We start from the raw sequence: 21,183 nt of genomic DNA on the forward strand, positions 1-21,183 counted from the left end.
CTGTGTTGATTAATATGTTGGCATTGTCTCTGTCTTAAACGTGTCTCTGAAAAACAAAAAGAATGAATATTTTGACAAAACGTAAAGGGTTAAATTCTCAACGCTATTTACTCCAGATCTTCATTACCACATTTTTTTTGCCAGTGCCAGTGAGAGCAGTGGTGCAGTAGAGCCGGAACATGCCGGAACAATTTTCTATAGACAGCAGTGATGATGCTGAGTCAGAACTCACATACTAGGCAAGCTAAGTCACATGACTCCCATCTCCTGCAGAGCTGTCTGGTTCCCCAGGTTTCCCCCTGTCCACTCTGATGAACTGCTCTCTGTTGTTGGCTGCCCAGGTTTCCCCCTGTCCACTCTGATGAACTGCTCTCTGTTGTTGGCTGCCCAGGTTTCCCCCTGTCCACTGTGAACAATTTTCTATAGACAGCAGTGATGATGTTGAGTCAGAACTCACATACTAGGCAAGCTAAGTCACATGACTCCCATCTCCTGCAGAGCTGTCTGATTCAGTCAGCAGTCCTCGTGATGCAATGAAATGAGCATGAGGAACAACTTCTGTTATAAACTACAATGCTGACGAAGACGAGAGCCACAGCACTTCGACTACGACTGTGGACACAAACACAAACGAAGCCACTGACACGTAAAGTAAAGCATTCTGACAAGAGGGACAAAGACACTGTGAAATACTTGTAGAAATGAGGTGAATGCAGTGCATATTATACAGTATGTGTCACTAGAAGTTCAGTGTACAAATAAAATGGGAATTAGTATAATAATTAATGTTTAAGAAAATCTATATTATAGTGATGTTCCTGTACCTTTGGATTTGGACAGTCTAGGAAATTGCTTGACCTGTGAAGGACAGCTGAGTGGAGCTCACGACATCGCTAATGCAGCAGAGCAGAGTGGAGCTCACGGCATCGTTAATGCAGCAGAGCAGAGTGGAGCTCACGGCATCGCTAATGCAGCAGAGCAGAGTGGAGCTCACGGCATCGTTAATGCAGCAGAGCAGAGTGGAGCTCACGGCATCGCTAATGCAGCAGAGCAGAGTGGAGCTCACGGCATCACTAATGCAGCAGAGCAGAGTGGAGCTCACGGCATCGTTAATGCAGCAGAGCAGAGTGGAGCTCACGGCATCGTTAATGCAGCAGAGCAGAGTGGAGCTCACGGCATCGTTAATGCAGCAGAGCAGAGTGGAGCTCACGACATCACTAATGCAGCAGAGCAGAGTGGAGCTCACGGCATCACTAATGCAGCAGAGCAGAGTGGAGCTCACGGCATCGCTAATGCAGCAGAGCAGAGTGGAGCTCACGACATCGCTAATGCAGCAGAGCAGAGTGGAGCTCACGGCATCACTAATGCAGCAGAGCAGAGTGGAGCTCACGGCATCGCTAATGCAGCAGAGCAGAGTGGAGCTCACGGCATCGCTAATGCAGCAGAGCAGAGTGGAGCTCACGACATCGCTAATGCAGCAGAGCAGAGTGGAGCTCACGGCATCGCTAATGCAGCAGAGCAGAGTGGAGCTCACGACATCGCTAATGCAGCAGAGCAGAGTGGAGCTCACGGCATCACTAATGCAGCAGAGCAGAGTGGAGCTCACGGCATCGCTAATGCAGCAGAGCAGAGTGGAGCTCACGGCATCGCTAATGCAGCAGAGCAGAGTGGAGCTCACGGCATCGCTAATGCAGCAGAGCAGAGTGGAGCTCACGGCATCGCTAATGCAGCAGTGCAGAGTGGAGCTCACGACATCGCTAATGCAGCAGAGCAGAGTGGAGCTCACGGCATCGCTAATGCAGCAGAGCAGAGTGGAGCTCACGGCATCGCTAATGCAGCAGTGCAGCTGTGTTTTCCTGTGTCATTTTCTTTTCTTGCTCAACAATGTTGATGAGTTCAGTGTTTCTGAAGGCTAAGAGACGACACTCAATAAAGGGAGCTTGTGGCGGAGTGTCCCGCCCCTATGTATTATTATTTGTATTTTTGTTTGCGGCGCGGGTAAAAGCGCTGCGTCTTTTATTATATTTAAAAACCCCGTGAGGATGCATGGCTGATCAGCTACTGATTATTTAACTAGCTGACAGTCATGCATCCTTACCAAACGCGTGCAGACTCTGGCCGAGGGATAATAAGATAATTAACAACTAGTTAATCCCTCGGCCAGAGTTTATAAACCTGCAGCTCTCTGCACTCGGGGTGGAGTGTACAGAGGAGAGTACGGGAGAACACGGGAGAGCGAGCGAAAACAATTGCTATATTTAATATACTTGTTGATATACTGTTTATTTGTTTGGCCAACGTGCCTTTTTGTTTTGTTGTTTGTTTAAATATTTTATTTTTGTTTTGTTTATTAATCAATACGCTGAGTGCCGCTGCACTCAGCTTCAACCGCCCATCCATTGTTCTGGTTTCTACTTCCTGGTCCGTGACGTCACCACTGCGAGCCAGACTGCCACAGAGCTATTGAGGCTTCCCCTACATTGTGAGGGTGTAACAGGGCAGACACTGGGCATGAACCGGTGACCCGGCACACCGCAAGCGATCGTCAAAAACCACTCCTCTAATCTCACCGACAGGAGACAGGATAGAACTCATCCCCCTATTGTATCTCACAGCACTGCCTGTTACACTCCTCTCATCTTAGCGATGGAACCCGACCCGCAGTGTATCTCACAGCACTGCCTGTTAGACTCCTCTCATCTTAGCGATGGAACCCGACCCGCAGTGTATCTCACAGCACTGCCTGTTACACTCCTCTCATCTTAGTGATGGAACCCGACCCGCAGTGTATCACACAGCACTGCCTGTTACACTCCTCTCATCTTAGCGATGGAACCCGACCCGCAGTGTATCACACAGCACTGCCTGTTACACTCCTCTCATCTTAGCGATGGAACCCGACCCGCAGTGTATCTCACAGCACTGCCTGTTAGACTCCTCTCATCTTAGCGATGGAACCCGACCCGCAGTGTATCTCACAGCACTGCCTGTTACACTCCTCTCATCTTAGCGATGGAACCCGACCCGCAGTGTATCACACAGCACTGCCTGTTACATGGGCAACATAGTCTTTACCGGATTGTCGGTATATAACTACGAATATTAAAACATTGGTGCCACTTTATACCATTTTAATTAGCTAGACTTTGCCAGCTGAAAAAGAAATCATTAGCTGTTGCTTCTGTATGGCTGCTTTGAAACCCACCTTTGCGGCCAATCTTCTGCACTGGACTACATTATGCTTTGGAAGATGACAGGGTAGCTATAAATGTATATTTTTATACATTACAGTCACTGAACCCTGGGGGATGAGTCAATGCTTCAGATGCGGGAGTGCAGAGAGGATTCAGCGTGTGGAGTGTTTTACTGACCTAGAAAAGAATGTTAATCCACAGCCCAGATTCATTGTGGGTGGAATGAATCCTGCGATGAAGAATCCGCACAGCAGCCTCTTTCTTCCAGAAATCATTTCACTCTGAAGGTGAGTGTGACGGATGCGAGTTGTGTGTGAATAAATAACAGTCCTGAAACAGTATTTCTCCCCAAAAAACGTCTGTGTTTATTAAAATAAACCTCCCTTTTACCAGCGAGGGTATTGGGGGGAACACAGCTGGCTAACAAACAAAAATACAAAAAACAAGCAGAAAGTGTCCACAATGAAATCCTGAGTGTCCTGTGCATGAGAGTGCTCTGTAATCCACATGGGGTGTGCTGATGTTGGTGAAGGGAAGGTAGTGCTCTGTGATCTGGAACTGGCTCCGTGGCTGCAGTCCCGCGCTCCTACTCCGCCTCTGAAAACACACAACAAACACCATGTAATCCAAAAAGCACAACGCTCTGGCTGGTGGCTCAGTTTCTCAGTGCAAGAGGAGGAACTGATGTAGCTGCTTCCCCTTTGTACCCAGAAAACTCCTCCCTGCAGTCAACGCGTCGCCATGGTTTCTCCAATAGAGGGCTGCCCCGCAGCTGACTGCAATGGAATCGTCCTGAGTACTTGCAGGTACGCGCCCCTCCTAATATGGTTACTGTGACAAGATGGACCGAGGTTTGAGACTCAGAGACAGTTGAAAGTTCAAAATAAAGATTTTTAATAAACAAAAATACAAAATAAATAGGCACAAGGGCCAAACAAAAAGGTTTCAAACACAAAATACAACCACAAAACAAAAACTTACAAAATAAAGCTTCCAGGCTGGGCGTTGCCTTCACTGGAACAGAAAAAACCAGCCCAAACAAAACACACTCCTTCCAGAACTCTCTCTACCACTCTCCAACTCTCCCCCAGCCAGGGCCTCTCCCCTGGCTTTTATCCCCTGTGGCTGGAGCCCAATTATTCAATAATTACTGATTAGTCAATTAGGGCTCCAGCCACATTCTCACATGTTTTTCTGGCAGGGAGGAATTTTAACCCCCTCCCTGCCAGTCCCAACATTGATCATAAAGACGGGCAGTACCCCGTCACATATCCCCCCCCTTGTGCCAAGCACAACATGGCCTAAATGGCCACCTCCCCCCTCAGTCTCAGTCCCGGAAGAGGGGGAAGCACAGTGTCCATGGGGGTGGCCATGGTGGGACGTCCGGCACCACCCAATTCTTCGTGGCCAGCAGCTCCCTCTTCCGGGGCTCCGGCCACACACCATCTTGCCGCGAAAGTGCAGCTGGGGGAGCTGGTCTCCTGACCTCCCTCCCCCTCTTCATGGTCAGCAATTCCCCTCCGTGGGGCTCTGACCACAGTGTAGCGACCCCAGGCGACGCAGGATCCCCGAAGACCCCAAGCAACGGCAGCAGCAGCGGACCCTCGGAAGGCGACGGCAGCAGCAGCGGACCCTCGGGAGGCGACGGCAGCAGCAGCGGACCCTCGGGAGGCGACGGCAGCAGCAGCGGACCCTCGGGAGGCGACGGCAGCAGCAGCGGACCCTCGGGAGGCGACGGCAGCAGCAGCGGACCCTCGGGAGGCGGAGACGGGAACGGCGGCCCGGCTCCCTCTGCTGGCGGAGGCGGGAACGGCAACTCGTCTCCCTCTGCTGGCGGAGGCGGGAACGGCGGCTCGTCTCCCTCTGCTGGCGGAGGCGGGAACGGCGGCTCGTCTCCCTCTGCTGGCGGAGGCGGGAACGGCGGCTCCTCTCCCTCTAGTGGCGGAGGCGGGAACGGCGGCTCGTCTCCCTCTGCTGGCGGAGGCGGGAACGGCAACTCGTCTCCCTCTGCTGGCGGAGGCGGGAACGGCAACTCGTCTCCCTCTGCTGGCGGAGGCGGGAACGGCAACTCGTCTCCCTCTGCTGGCGGAGGCGGGAACAGCAACTCGTCTCCCTCTGCTGGCGGAGGCGGGAACAGCAGCTCGTCTCCCTCTGCTGGCGGAGGCGGGAACGGCAACTCGTCTCCCTCTGCTGGCGGAGGCGGGAACGGCAGCTCGTCTCCCTCTGCTGGCGGAGGCGGGAACAGCAGCTCGTCTCCCTCTGCTGGCGGAGGCGGGAACAGCAACTCGTCTCCCTCTACAGGTCCCTTCAGCCCTAGGCCTGTGGGCTTCCCCTTCTCGGGCCGTGGACGCACCGACTCCTCCCGCTCGGGCCGTGGACGCACCGACTCCTCCCGCTCGGGCCGTGGACGCACCGACTCCTCTCGCTCGGGCCGTGGACGCACCGACTCCTCCCGCTCGGGCTCCTCCCCCTCGGGCTGTGGACGTTCGGGCTCCTCCCTCTCGGGCTGTGGACGTTCGGGCTCCTCCCTCTCGGGCTGTGGACGTTCGGGCTCCTCCCTCTCGGGCTGTGGACGTTCGGGCTCCTCCCTCTCGGGCTGTGGACGTTCGGGCTCCTCCCTCTCGGGCTGTGGACGTTCGGGCTCCTCCCTCTCGGGCTGTGGACATTCGGGCTCCCCCTCTCTGGGCGACGGCAGCGGCTCCCCCTCTCTGGGCGACGGCAGCGGCCCCCATTCTGGCTCTCGGGACGGCAGCTCCTCCCCTTCTGGCTCTCGGGACGGCGGCTCCTCCCCTTCTGGCTCTCGGGACGGCGGCTCACCCCTCTCTGGCTCTCGGGACGGCAGCTCCTCCCCTTCTGGCTCTCGGGACGGCAGCTCCTCCCCTTCTGGCTCTCGGGATGGCAGCTCCTCCCCTTCTGGCTCTCGGGACGGCAGCTCCTCCCCTTCTGGCTCTTGGGACGGCAGCTCCTCCCCTTCTGGCTCTCGGGACGGCGGCTCACCCCTCTCTGGCTCTCGGGACGACGGCTCCATCCCTTCTGGCTCTCGGGACAGCGGCTCCTCCCCTTCTGGCTCTCGGGACAGCGGCTCACCCCTCTCTGGCTCTCGGGACAACAACTCACCCCTCTCTGGCTCTCGGGACGACGGCTCACCCCTCTCTGGCTCTCGGGACGACGGCTCACCCCTCTCTGGCTCTCGGGACGACGGCTCACCCCTCTCTGGCTCTCGGGACGGCAGCTCAACCTCTTCTTCAGACTCCTCCACGTCTGGCTCCCAGTCGAGCTCTCGACACGCGTCCTCTTCATGCCCGTACTGGCAGCAGTGAGCGCACCACTCCTCTACTTCACTGACGGGAGCCCCTCCCATGTCTACCTCCAGGTAATCCAGCACCATGCTGGCAATATCCTGGAGGGAAACCGGGTGGTGTCGTCTCTCCCACTCTTCCCACCTCTCCCCATCTCGACGCCACAGCATGCGGATGGCTATGGGAAGGTCGTGGGGGAGGTCTGCTTCGGGGTGCACCAGCCACTCCCAGATCTCCCATGATGGTGGTGAAGGCGGTGATGTTGGAAGTGGTGGGGTGGCTGCCGAGGACGGGGTTTGCAGCTGCTCCTGGTCCGGGTTGTGGTGGCATCCTGCCCAGCTGTGGCCATCTGCCTCACAGTACCCACACCAGTCAGCTGGTGGCCCATCTGGACAGGACCTCCACCGATGATCCTCCTTCCCGCACCAGGAACACCACGGGAAGAGGCTCGCTGAGTCCTCCCACAAGGTTTGGGGTGGTGGTGGCAGCTGCTGTTGTTGCTGCTTCTGTCGCTGCCTCTGTCTGCTCTTCTTGCCCATTTAAATCAAGTTTCCAAAAAAAACCTCCCAAAAATTCAAGAGAAAAAAAAAAAAAAATACTGCTCTGAGCCTCCAGGTGGTGCTCTCCCGTTTCTGACACCAAATGTGACAAGATGGACCGAGGTTTGAGACTCAGAGACAGTTGAAAGTTCAAAATAAAGATTTTTAATAAACAAAAATACAAAATAAATAGGCACAAGGGCCAAACAAAAAGGTTTCAAACACAAAATACAACCACAAAACAAAAACTTACAAAATAAAGCTTCCAGGCTGGGCGTTGCCTTCACTGGAACAGAAAAAACCAGCCCAAACAAAACACACTCCTTCCAGAACTCTCTCTACCACTCTCCAACTCTCCCCCAGCCAGGGCCTCTCCCCTGGCTTTTATCCCCTGTGGCTGGAGCCCAATTATTCAATAATTACTGATTAGTCAATTAGGGCTCCAGCCACATTCTCACATGTTTTAACCCCCTCCCTGCCAGTCCCAACATTGATTATAAAGACGGGCAGTACCCCGTCACAGTTACCTTCCGGTTTCCACGTACCACCGAGGTGGCAGATCTAGGAGGCAGCTTACCTTCCCCCTTACACAGCGCCCTTTCTAATCGGGAGGGAGATTTACAGCATCGATCCTTTCTCTCTCTATCACAGTGAGTTACTGCCCTCCACAGAACGGGGCCACTGTGCGAGTCCAGTGGGAACTCCTCTCGTTCAAGTCAGCCTGTTAAAATGAACCAGCCATGTGAGCCATTGAGCTGCTGGAACAGAAGCAAGGTGTTTCAACAAAGAGATTGCAGGGTAAATATCAGCCTGTGGCAGAGCAGGGCTCTGCCCTTAGAAATACTGGCAGGGAAGGAGTTAAATTCTCCTCCCTGCCCAGGTTGATTGTGTCAGGTGGGAGCAATCAGTCAATTAATTATTCAATTATGGACTTTGCCACCTGGCATAAAAGGAGGCCTCAGCCTCCCAGTTGGAGGGAGAGTTCTGGAAGGAGAAGAAGCGGTTTTCTGTGTGTGCTGTTTTGTTAAGTTTTGAAACCAGTGAAGGCAATGCCCAGCCTGGAAGCTTTATTTGTAAGTTTTGTTTTGTGTTTATTTTGTATTTGAAACCTTTTTGTTTGGTCCTCGTGCCTGTTTATTTTGTATTTTTTGTTTATTGTATTTTTTGTTATTTATTTTGAACTTAAAAAAAAAAATAAAATACAAAATAGATTTCCAGAAAGCTTCTGACAAAGTCCCGCATAAAAGATTAATTCTCAAACGGAACACAGTAGGGATTCAAGGAAATGCATGCACATGGATTAGGGAGTGGTTAACATGTAGAAAACAGAAAGTACTGATTAGAGGAGAAACCTCAAAATGGAGCGAGGGAACCAGTGTACCACAGGGATCAGTATTAGGTCCTCTGCTATTCCTAATCTACATTAATGATTTAGATTCTGGTATAGGAAGCAAACTTGTTAAATTTGCAGACGACACAAAAATTGGAGGAGTGGCAAACACTGTTGCAGCAGCAAAGGTCATTCAAAATGATCTAGACAGCATTCAGAACTGGGCAGACACATGGCAAATGACATTTGATAGAGAAAAGTGTAAAGTATTGCTGCAGGCAATAAAAATGTGGATTATAAATATCATATGAGAGATACTGAAATTGAAGAAGGAATCTATGAAAAAGTCCTAGGAGTTTATGTTGACTCAGAAATGTCTTCATCTAGACAATACGGGGAAGCTATAAAAAAGGCCAACAAGATGCTCGGATATATTGTGAAAAGTGTTGAATTTAAATCAAGGGAAGTAATGTTAAAACTTTACAATGCATTAGTAAGACCTCACCTGGAATATTGTGTTCAGTTCTGGTCACCTCGTTACAAAAAGGATATTGCTGCTCTAAAAAGAGTGCAAAGAAGAGCAACCAGAATTATCCCGGGTTTAAAAGGCATGTCGTATGCAGACAAGCTAAAATAATTGAATCTATTCAGTCTTGAACAAAGAAGACTACTGACAACATCGGCCCAGCTGGCCTTTTTCAAACTGAAAAAAGAAACAAGGACCAGGGGTCATAAATGGAGATTAGATAAAGGGGCATTCAGAACAGAAAATAGGAGGCACTTTTTTACACAGAGAATTGTGGGAGTCTGGAACCAACTCCCCAGTAATGTTGTTGAAGCTGACACCCTGGGATCCTTCAAGATACTGCTTGATGAGATTCTGGGATCAATAAGCTACTAACAACCAAACGAGCAAGATGGGCTGAATGGCCTCCTCTCGTTTGTAAACTTTCTTACGTTCTTATGTTCTTAAAGAGATTGCAGAGTAAATATCAGCTAGTGTTCAGAACATGTGCCACATAGCACAATGTTATGAAAGAGCAGTTATCATTGTATTCACTTTGTACTGTATATCATTGTATTCACTTTGTACTGTATATCATTGCATACACTTTGTACTGTATATCATTGCATACTAATTATATTCATTATGTGAAGGTCCTTGCTAACTGCAGAACGGCTGCTTGCACACTGCTTCATGAATTGTGGGTTCCATGTTCATCTGCCAATGTCCATACTAGCACTGTAGAACAGAACAAAAAATGGAGTAAATATTAACAGACAATCAGAGAATACACAGCAAGGGCATGGATATTACAACATGATATTATAGTGGTGTGATCAACTACGTCGCCCCTAAGTGAGTTTACATGTTTGGAGGATTAGCAGGCCTGCTGTTTGAGAAGTCCAGGGAATCACAAATATCCAATAATGGAACACTTATGACTCACTGTTTTTTCATGTTAAGCTTCAATCTTTGGAAAGTTAACGTCAGTGGGGCACCACATGTCTCTGGAAACAATCACTGATCCCCTGCTCTTGGGCCATGATGTCAGAGAGACTGTGCTGGTGCGAGGGCTCCTCCCCCGCAGAGGAGCTCAGCTGTTCCCCTCTGCCTGATTGATGTTGTGTCTAAAAGGAGCTCCTCTTTCACATGCACCAATATGGATTCCTCGGCTTTGTGCAGCCCGAGCTATAAATAAAACCAGGCTGGGCTTTCTGAAGAAAACGGACAGCTGGGCCTGCCAGTGATCCTGCTTCCTGCAGCTTACAGCGGTCTGAGCAAGCGCACTTCTCCTTTCTCAGCTCAGCTACAGCACTGTTGGATCAAGAGGACTAGGAAGTGCATTACCACCTCAATTAAAGAACACCACCACCAACATGGCTCTGCCCACAGACCCGGCAGAAGAGCTACGCATATACCAGCAAACCCTTCTTCAAGACGGACTCAACGACTTGCTGGAAAATGACAAGTTTGTCGACTGTACCTTAAAAGTCAAGGACAAGAAATTTCCCTGCCACCGGCTCGTGCTGGCAGCTTGCAGTCCTTACTTCCGAGCCATGTTCCTGTCTGAAATGGAGGAGAGCAAGCAAAAGGAGATAGTTCTGGAAGATGTGGAACCTGAAGTGCTGGGGAGGATCCTGAAGTACATCTACACGTCAGAGATTGAGATAACTGAGCAGAACGTCCAGGACATCTTCTCTGCGGCCAACATGTTTCAGGTGCCCTCCGTCTTCACTGTGTGTGTTTCCTTCTTGCAGAAGAGGCTCAGCTTGAGTAACTGCCTGGCTATCTTCAGGCTTGGCTTGATGCTGGATTGCGCCCGGCTAGCCATAGCTGCCAGGGATTTTATCAGTGATCGCTTCCAGCTGATATCAAGAGACCAGGACTTTGAGCAGCTATCAGCCAGCGAGCTGGCTGCCATCATCTCGGGCGACTCCCTGAACGTTGAGAAAGAAGAAATCGTCTTTGAGGCCGTTATGAAGTGGGTCTCTAATGACAAGCAGAACAGGCTTGCAAGTCTGACCGATCTCTTTGACTGTGTCCGTTTCCGTTTGATACCCACAAATTACTTTGCGAGCAATGTGGAAACGCACGAGCTCATCAAGTCCACCCCGGAGCTTGTCAAGAAGCTGCAGATGGTGAAAGACGCCCATGAGGGCAAGCTTCCGGACGTGAAGCAGACAGTAGATGAGAAGACCGTGGCTGAGGAAGAGGAGGAACATCCTCTCCCAGGCATCCTGAATGATAACATGCGCTTCGGCATGTTCCTTAAAGACTTGCTGTTCATGGTCAGTGACACAGGAGCGGTGGCCTATGACCCCTTAGGAAATGAATGTTACGTTGCCTCATTATCAAAACAGATTCCTAAGAATCACTGCAGCTTGGTGACAAAGGAGAACCAGATATTTGTGGCTGGTGGAATCTATTACAATGAAGAGGACAAGGAAGACCCGCTCAGGTCCTACTTCTTACAGGTACGTGATCTGCGCTGCTTTTTACAGAGAAAGTATGAACAAATATGAACGGATTCTTCATTCGAAAACCTTTCAACCGCATTGCAGACTATTTTATATAATGTGTATAAATGTGTAGTCATCTGAATAACTGCTAAAACAGCTGTGCAATTCTACTGCAAAACAAGAACAGATTAAAGGCAAGAAATAGGTAACAGGTATGCTCTACTGTAGAATTACCTACATGAAGTGCTTCCCATTTTATGTGAATTATTTTGGTTGGAACAACTTTGAGAGCATCATACATTTTATAGACAGGACACACTTTAGTGTCACAAAAAAAACATAAGGCTTTGCACTCATTACATCAAGAGAAACCAAGGGCAGGGTTTTCAGAGGTCGTAAATGATAACTCCAGGCTAAATCAAGAAATCGCTATGTAGCGTTGATTTCGGTATTTTCAAGCGGTCGTTATGCCTATTTCGTTATTAAATAATCATCCTAATGTGATTTCCGAAATTATGTTGATTTACGAAATAATGTTAATATCTTAACGAGCAGTGCTTCTTGCCACTATTTCTTTTGTTTGTGTGGGAATTTAAAAGTGAATCTGTGTTAATTGTCATCATTTATAAAGTGTTAATTTGCACTTGGAAAAGGAGGGCTTTAATTAACGAAACAGTATGTAACTTACCTTGAAACTGAAATTTAACAGACCACGGCTGACGATACAGAGAGAGAGATTGTACAGGACCAGAGTTAATTTCTTACAGACAACTCAATATTTGTAGTTATGAAAATATTTTAGCCTTTTCTATACTTGTGGTTAAGAAGATTTATTCACTTGTTTTAACCATTTCTAACCTTAAGGAACATTTGTTGTATTGTTAAAATGATATACCATTATTTGCACAAAGTGTAATGTTACTACCAAGAAATTATCAATGCAACTGTAGCCTATTTGAATTCTGCATAAATACATTATATGACAGCTGACCTCTACTGTAGATTTTATTTGAATTATTATTATTATTATTATTTATTTCTTAGAAGACACCCTTATCCAGGGCGACTTACAGTCGTAAACAAAAATACGTTTCAAGAATCACAGTGCAAGTAATAATACAAATAAGAGCAAGATAAATATAATGATAAATACAATGACTTTGGTTCAAGCAAGTACAAGTGTGACAAAATACAATTCAATAATACAGCAGATAACAGTGTCAGTGATAGTTACATCAGGATATGATTAAATGCAAAATACTTCAGGTTAAACACTTGGCAGATTACAGTATTCTGAAGTACAGGATTAAATGCAGTAAAATAGGGGGCAGATAAGAGCAAGTAAAGCGCATTTAAATGAAGGGTGATAGTGTCCCAGGGCAAAAACAGAGGAGTTCTACAGGTGCTTTCTGAAGAGGTGAGTCTTAAGGAGGCACCGGAATGTGGTCAGGGACTGGGCAGTCCTGACATCTGTAGGAAGGTCATTCCACCACTGCGGGGCGAGGGTGGAGAAGGAGCGGGCTCTGGAGGCAGGGGAGCATAGCGGAGGTAGAGCCAGTCTTCTTGTGCAGGCAGAGCGGAGAGGTCGAGTGGGGGTGTAGGGAGAGATGAGGGTCTGGAGGTAGCTGGGTGCTGTCTGGTCAAGGCATCTGTAGGCTAGTACAAGAGTCTTGAACTGGATGCAAGCGGTGATCGGGAGCCAGTGGAGTGAGCGGAGTAGTGGAGTTGCATGGGAGAAGCGAGGCAGAGAGAACACCAGGCGGGCAGCGGAGTTCTGGATTATAGAACTGAAATCTTGGTTTAGAAAACGGCATATTAGATATTACAATAAAGTCTCCTTAGGTGATTGCGGATCTGCTTTTAACACCTGTGTCTCATCCACACAAGAATGAAGAACAGGCGTCAAGGACACACAGTGATGCACTAGGAATGTCATCGAGATCATTGACATGGATTTTGCCTAAACGTATTTGTAATGTTGTCAGACTCCCCCCACACTATGTACAGTGTACACTTTCATCTTCACACGTTTGTATGCATATAAAATACAGTATTATAAGTAAGTGTTCGGTGGCTACTTCTAATCATGTTGAGTTTATTTATCGCAGAGACGAGCAGAGAGTACCAGAGAAAATGCAGGATTAGAAAAATTCACCGAACAATTAATTATAAACAAATTGTGTATTGGGTTAGGGAGTCATTTTATAAGCTTAATAAATATATAATCAAGTGTTACACACATGGTATACATGTATGATAACTAACAACTACAAACAAAAGTAGATGTCAACATAAGAAAATAAATTCCTTTTTAACCCAAAAAATAATTGCAAAATGCACATCAATAGAGTTGTATATAGTAAGCTGTGGCACAATATCCCCCCGAATGAAAGAGGGGAAATGAGGTTTAATTTGTATTTATTTATTGTTACTTTTTAATCCGTGCCGTCCGATTTTTACCCACACGCCAGATAATTATAAATCAGCATATGTGAATTGTTCTAAAAAAAATGTACATTCTGCATGACAAAATGCACAATTTTGAAGTTTACAAATTATACACAACATAGATATTCCCATTATTTTTTGTGGCTGCTGCTCTCTGGTGAGAGAGTCGTCTCCCTGAATGCTAGTAGTTTCCATAACAGCGAATTCTGCTTCCTTTCATTTTTCTTGATCTCATTAACATGCATTTTGATTAACGAGTTCCCCTTATCAAGTAGTTCTTCACACAGGAAGTGATGTATCTGACCTGCGACAATTAAGCTTTTAAACGAGAAATGCATTCATTAACAACTTCGACTCAATTTCAAAGCATTAACGGATTGATTTAATTAACACATTTCGTTTGAAAAATCACTTGGTACTAAAGCTCTCGTTACTAAACCATGAGTTCGATACAATAACACTGTTTTTTGAAAATCCTGCCCAACGTGTCTTCTGGATAGCATATGACCCTAACCGTTTTAAAATGGGCCATAATAACATGGTAATCAAGGGCTGGTTTGTTATTATTATTACTTAATTATTTAGCAGATGCTTTTATCCAAAGCGACTTGCAGAAATTAAATCACAGAGCAGTCCCCTTGACGGAGCGCGTTTGTTGTCTGTGTTGCAGTACGACCACCTGGACTCGGACTGGCTGGGGATGCCCCCTCTGCCTTCACCCCGCTGCCTGTTCGGTCTGGGGGAGGCGGAGAACTCCATCTTCGTCATCGGAGGAAAGGAACTGAAGGAGGGAGAGCGGACGCTGGAGACCGTCATGTGCTACGACAGACAGTAAGTCGTTAGGATGCACGGTCCTGCTTGGAAACAGTACAGCGGTGTGATGGTGCACGGTCCTGCCTGGAAACAGTACAGCGGTGTGATGATGCATGGTCCTAAACAGTACAGCGGTGTGATGATGCACGATCCTAAACAGTACAGCGGTGTGATGATGCATGGTTCTAAACAGTACAGCAGTGTGATGATGCACGGTCCTAAACAGTTCAGCAGTGTGAATGATGCACGGTCTTAAACAGTACAGCGGTGTGATGATGCACGGTCCTGCCTGGAAACAGTACAGCGGTGTGATGATGCATGGTCTTAAACAGTACAGCGGTGTGATGATGCACGGTCCTGCTTGGAAACAGTACAGCGGTGTGATGATGCAAGGTCCTGCTTGGAAACAGTACAGCGGTGTGATGATGCATGGTCCTGCTTGGAAACAGTACAGCGGTGTGATGATGCAAGGTCCTGCTTGGAAACAGTACAGCGGTGTGATGATGCACGGTCCTGCCTGGAAACAGTACAGCGGTGTGATGATGCATGGTCCTAAACAGTACAGCGGTGTGATGATGCACGATCCTAAACAGTACAGCGGTGTGATGATGCATGGTTCTAAACAGTACAGCAGTGTGATGATGCACGGTCCTAAACAGTTCAGCAGTGTGAATGATGCACGGTCTTAAACAGTACAGCGGTGTGATGATGCACGGTCCTGCCTGGAAACAGTACAGCGGTGTGATGATGCATGGTCTTAAACAGTACAGCGGTGTGATGATGCACGGTCCTGCCTGGAAACAGTACAGCAGTGTGATGATGCATGGTCTTAAACAGTACAGCGGTGTGATGATGCACGGTCCTGCCTGGAAACAGTACAGCGGTGTGATGATGCACAGTCCTGCCTGGAAACAGTACAGCGGTGTGATGATGCATGGTCCTAAACGGTACAGCAGTGTGATGATGCACGGTCCTGCTTGGAAACAGTACAGCGGTGTGATGATGCACGGTCTTGCCTGGAATCAGTACAGCGGTGTGATGATGCACGGTCTTAAACGGTACAGCAGTGTGATGATGCACGGTCCTGCTTGGAAACAGTACAGCGGTGTGATGATGCACGATCCTAAACAGTACAGCGGTGTGATGATGCACGGTCCTAAACAGTACAGCGGTGTGATGATGCACGGTCCTAAACAGTACAGCGGTGTGATGATGCACGGTCCTAAACAGTACAGCGGTGTGATGATGCACGGTCCTAAACAGTACAGCGGTGTGATGATGCACGATCCTAAACAGTACAGCGGTGTGATGAAGCATGGTCTTAAACAGTACAGTGGTGTGATGATGCACGGTCCTGCCTGGAAACAGTACAGTGGTGTGATGATGCACGGTCCTGCCTGGAAACAGTACAGCGGTGTGATGATGCATGGTCTTAAACGGTACAGCAGTGTGATGATGCACGGTCCTGCCTGGAAACAGTACAGCGGTGTGATGATGCACGGTCCTGCCTGGAAACAGTACAGCGGTGTGATGATGCATGGTCTTAAACGGTACAGCAGTGTGATGATGCACGGTCCTGCTTGGAAACAGTACAGCGGTGTGATGATGCACGGTCTTGCCTGGAAACAATACAGCGGTGTGATGATGCACGGTCCTAAACGGTACAGCAGTGTGATGATGCACGGTCCTGCTTGGAAACAGTACAGCGGTGTGATGATGCACGGTCTTGCCTGGAAACAGTACAGCGGTGTGATGATGCACGGTCCTAAACAGTACAGCGGTGTGATGATGCACGGTCCTAAACAGTACAGCGGTGTGATGATGTACGGTCCTGCCTGGAAACAGTACAGCGGTGTGATGATGCACGATCCTGCCTGGAAACAGTACAGCAATGAAACTGAATGTGTTATCTATTTAGGTCTTTCAAGTGGGGAGAATCAGACCCTCTTCCATACGCCGTGTACGGGCATGCAGCCGTGTCACACAGCGGACTGGTCTACGTGATCGGAGGCAAAGGGGACAGCAAGTAAGGAAATGTATTGACAGTCTATTTGTAGTATTTATATCGGATTGTTCTTGTTGGTTATAGTACTTATTAGAGCAAAATCATATGGAACATATAGCTATGCTATTGACAAAGGGTTAAATAAAGATACTGGCTGGCTGAAGAAAGTACAAACATGACTGTCAGTGCGGCCATACGGATCAGGGAGGCAGAAACCAGCAGGGCCCCTGATTATCGAAGAAAAGGCAAATGATGTGTAACCCCCGTATGTGATGAATCTGTGTCTCTTCTTATAAACCCAGTTTAGCATGGATCAAAGGTAAATGCACTGCAAATCATAACCAGTGTTATCAGAAGCAGACTCTGATCTGATGTTATATTAAACATCTTCATATTAAACCCTGCCTACAGCTTGCTTACCTCATCTCACAGAATAACAGTTACCCAGGATTCAGACAGGGTCCCACAACACCAGAGACTTGCACAGTGGTTCAGGTGCGTGCTTCTGGAGAGCTGCAGTACAGGTTATCTGCTCACAGGAAGCTTTCATCCTGCTGCATTGTGGGACTGTTAATGGGCAGTGTAATTCAAAGTGATTGCACCCCCTGCTGGTGAAATTTGGTTAAAATCTCATTATAAAAATCACTGGTTTCCACCCAGTCTCTGTAAAGTTACCTGGGCTCGGGACTATAGGCTCATGGTTTGCATTTTGAATCCTGAGCCTGTGCTGATGGTTTGTGTGTTTTTTCAGAAAATGCCTGAAGAGGGTGTGCGTCTATGACTCCAGGAAGTTTGAGTGGAAGGAGCTGGCCCCTCTGAAGATGGCTCGCTCTCTGTTTGGCGCCACTGTTCATAGTGGCAAGATCTACGTGGCGGCAGGGGTGACGGACACCGGGCTCACCAATACTGTGGAGGTGTATGACGCTGTCACAAACAAGTGAGTCACACGTCGGGTGAGATAAGAACATCGTTATATTTACATTTCCATAACAAACACGAGTGAAGGAGGCATAATCTAGATTGTTTGATACTGTATGTGCTTCACAGGCCAATAACGAGAGCAAGGGTACTGCATTAAAACTAACGAGAGCAAGGGTACTGCATTAATACTAACAAGAGGAACGAGAGCAAGGGTACTGCATTAAAACTAACAAGAGCAAGGGTACTGGATTAAAACTAATGAGAGGAACGAGAGCAAGGGTATTGCATTAAAACTAATAAGAGCAAGGGTACTGCATTAAAACTAACGAGAGGAACGAGAGCAAGGGTACTGCATTAATACTAACGATAGCAAGGGTACTGCATTAAAACTAACGACAGCAAGGGTACTGCATTAAAACTAACGAGAGGAACGAGAGCAAGGGTATTGCATTAAAACTAATAAGAGCAAGGGTACTGCATTAAAACTAACGAGAGGAACGAGAGCAAGAGCATTGCATTAAAACTAATAAGAGCAAGGGTACTGCATTAAAACTAATGAGAGGAACGAGAGCAAGAGCATTTTTTTCGATTTTATTTTGCTTTTGTAGTCTCGATGAACAAATTAATTGTAAAAATAAATGCAGGAGCCTATGTTTGATAATACAGTACCCAAGAGAGGGAGGGGAGTATTAAACAAATCCTGAGCAGAAATCATTAAGGGAAGCGATGTGCAGCCCATTCAAATCCTGAGCAGAAATCATTAAGGGAAGCGATGTGCAGCCCATTCAAATCCTGAGCAGAAATCATTAAGGGAAGCGATGTGCAGCCCATTCAAATCCTGAGCAGAAATCATTAAGGGAAGCGATGTGCAGCCCATTCAAATCTTGAGCAGAAATCATTAAGGGAAGCGATGTGCAGCCCATTCAAATCCTGAGCAGAAATCATTAAGGGAAGCGATGTGCAGCCCATTCAAATCCTGAGCAGAAATCATTAAGGGAAGCGATGTGCAGCCCATTCAAATCCTGAGCAGAAATCATTAAGGGAAGCGATGTGCAGCCCATTCAAATCCTGAGCAGAAATCATTAAGGGAAGCGATGTACAGCCCATTCAAATCCTGAGCAGAAATCATTAAAGGAAGCGATGTGCAGCCCATTCAAATCCTAAAAGCTCTCTGGTGCACCCTGCTGGAAGAAGACAGTATTGCTTTTACATGTCAAGCTGCACTGCATGATAACGCAGCACACAGGAATATCCCCTAGAATGTGTCCTGAGACACATCAGATGATTCTTAATGGTTATGTTTAGGGTTAGGTATTGGGTTAAGGTTAGGTTTTAGGACAGGGTTGCTTAAGGTTAGGGTTGGGTTGGGTCAGGGTCAGGGTGGCTTGATTTCGTAGAGTTGCCGAGCTCTGGAAGTGAAAGGTGGGAGTAAATAGCAAATGCCCTCGAATCATCTGATGCCCTCGGGACACTTTCTAGGGGATATTCCTTTACGCTGCCATGATAACTGTGTATAATGTGCCGTGCCTCGAGGTGCTGCAGACTGGCTGCCTCACTTGATTGGTGTTTCCACTGGGTCTTAGTGGAGACTCCTATACTGACTAGAGATTATACAAATACATTATTGAGAAATACAAGTTGTAGTATTGCTGCAATGTGAGGGGACATTTCCCCGTCGTCCCAATGTGTAAATTACACCAATGAGTCCATCTTCACTCAACAAAGTGTTCCCGACTACCCTGAAACAGAGGCTGAGTTGAGAGATACAGCTTTGTGAATGACAGTCTCATACATAGGAGGCTGTGGTTCAGTAGGCAAAGAAAAGGGCTTGTAACCAGGAGGTCCCCGGTTCAAATCCCGGCTCTGTGTGACCCTGAGCAAGTCCTTATGCTCTGACGTTATTGTAAGAGACTCTGCAGCTGATGCATAGTTCACACACCCTAGTCTCTGTAAGTTGCCTTGGATAAAGGTGTCTGCTAAATAAACAAATACAGACAGCTCCCTGACTTACGTCTCTCTCTCCCTCCTTCCCTCCCTCCCTCAGATGGGAAGCCTTCGTAGAATTCCCTCAGGAGCGCAGCTCCATGAATCTCATCAGCCTGGCTGGCAATCTCTATGCAATCGGAGGATTTGCCATGATGCCAAACGAGGCTGAAGAGCTGGTTCCGACAGAAATGAATGACATTTGGAAGTAAGTAATGAAGATGATATATATGTAAACACACATTATTACCACCCAGTTAGGTTGCTATAGAAATGGTACAAACCAGGTTTGCGTCCTGGCTGTGTGAAGTTGCTGGTCTTTGCTGGGGATTCCGGAGGGAGCACTGCATTGGCCTTGATTAGGGAGGCACAACCTGCAGGGACTGTTTCTACTCATCGCGCTACAGTGGACCATACTGGCCAGGCGCCCAGTGAGCTCGGAGCGGAGACCTGCAGGACTGGCCTTCTAAAATGAGAAGAGAATTGTGTGTGAAATAATTGGGCACTCTAAATTAAAATAAATACTGGCTGTAAAGCATGTCAGTCAAGTGGTGAAGCAGGTGGTTGGTTAATGACAGGAAAGAGAGCACTGAAGGGGTGGGCACAATTTCACCCTGTAGTACCAGATCCCGTGTTTTCAAATGAAATCGCAAGTTCTGCATTAGAATGTGTTTGTTCTAAAAGTGCATATTTAGGCCACACAGTGTATAGTGAATGGAGTGCTTGACAGGCACATTGCTGACATTGTTGTGTAGCTACAACCTTCTTAAAAGGGTGCAATACATGTTGCAGTCAGCAGCTTGAAGCAGGTTGAGTCCTGTTCTAACACTGCTTTGTGAATCCTGTCCCACAGGTATGAAGAGGACACCAAGCAATGGACGGGAATTCTGCGTGAGATTCGCTATGCTTCCGGAGCCACCGTGGTGCCTGTGCACATGAACACTCTGAGACTCACCAAGATGTAGAGACAGCGTCAACACGAACCATCACTTATAATGAACACTCTGAGACTCACCAAGATGTAGAGACAGCGTCAACACGAACCATCACTTATTAATGAACACTCTGAGACTCACCAAGATGTAGAGACAGCGTCAACACGAACCATCACTTATTAATGAACACTCTGAGACTCACCAAGATGTAGAGACAGCGTCAACACGAGCCATCACTTATTAATGAACACTCTGAGACTCACCAAGATGTAGAGACAGCGTCAACACGAACCATCACTTATTAATGAACACTCTGAGACTCACCAAGATGTAGAGACAGCGTCAACACGAACCATCACTTATTAATGAACACTCTGAGACTCACCAAGATGTAGAGACAGCGTCAACACGAACCATCACTTATTAATGAACACTCTGAGACTCACCAAGATGTAGAGACAGCGTCAACACGAGCCATCACTTATTAATGAACACTCTGAGACTCACCAAGATGTAGAGACAGCGTCAACACGAACCATCACTTATTAATGAACACTCTGAGACTCACCAAGATGTAGAGACAGCGTCAACACGAACCATCACTTATTAATGAACACTCTGCAATAGGGTGACCGGATTTTCAAAGCTGAAAACCAGGACACATTGTTAAATAATTGAGAAGTCTAATTAACCCATTTCAATAGAAGCTATTTTAATGTATATTTAAATTGCCATCCTGTGACTTAGTATTA

General features: G+C 47.6%; 1 protein-coding gene across 1 annotated transcript; it reads left to right on the forward strand.

The window, feature by feature from the left end:
• Positions 1-10,038: 10,038 nt before the first annotated feature.
• Positions 10,039-20,851, forward strand: LOC117400115 (kelch-like protein 40). The gene is made up of 6 exons (XM_033999551.3): positions 10,039-11,341; positions 14,445-14,605; positions 16,506-16,613; positions 17,344-17,529; positions 19,558-19,704; positions 20,350-20,851. Exons 1-6 carry the CDS (start codon positions 10,244-10,246, stop codon positions 20,459-20,461), a joined length of 1,812 nt encoding a protein of 603 aa, XP_033855442.2. The 5' UTR covers positions 10,039-10,243; the 3' UTR covers positions 20,462-20,851.
• Positions 20,852-21,183: the final 332 nt, after the last annotated feature.

This window comes from Acipenser ruthenus, chromosome 4 (assembly GCF_902713425.1).
Source record: "Acipenser ruthenus chromosome 4, fAciRut3.2 maternal haplotype, whole genome shotgun sequence".
In the NCBI taxonomy this organism is placed as follows: Eukaryota; Metazoa; Chordata; class Actinopteri; order Acipenseriformes; family Acipenseridae; genus Acipenser; species Acipenser ruthenus.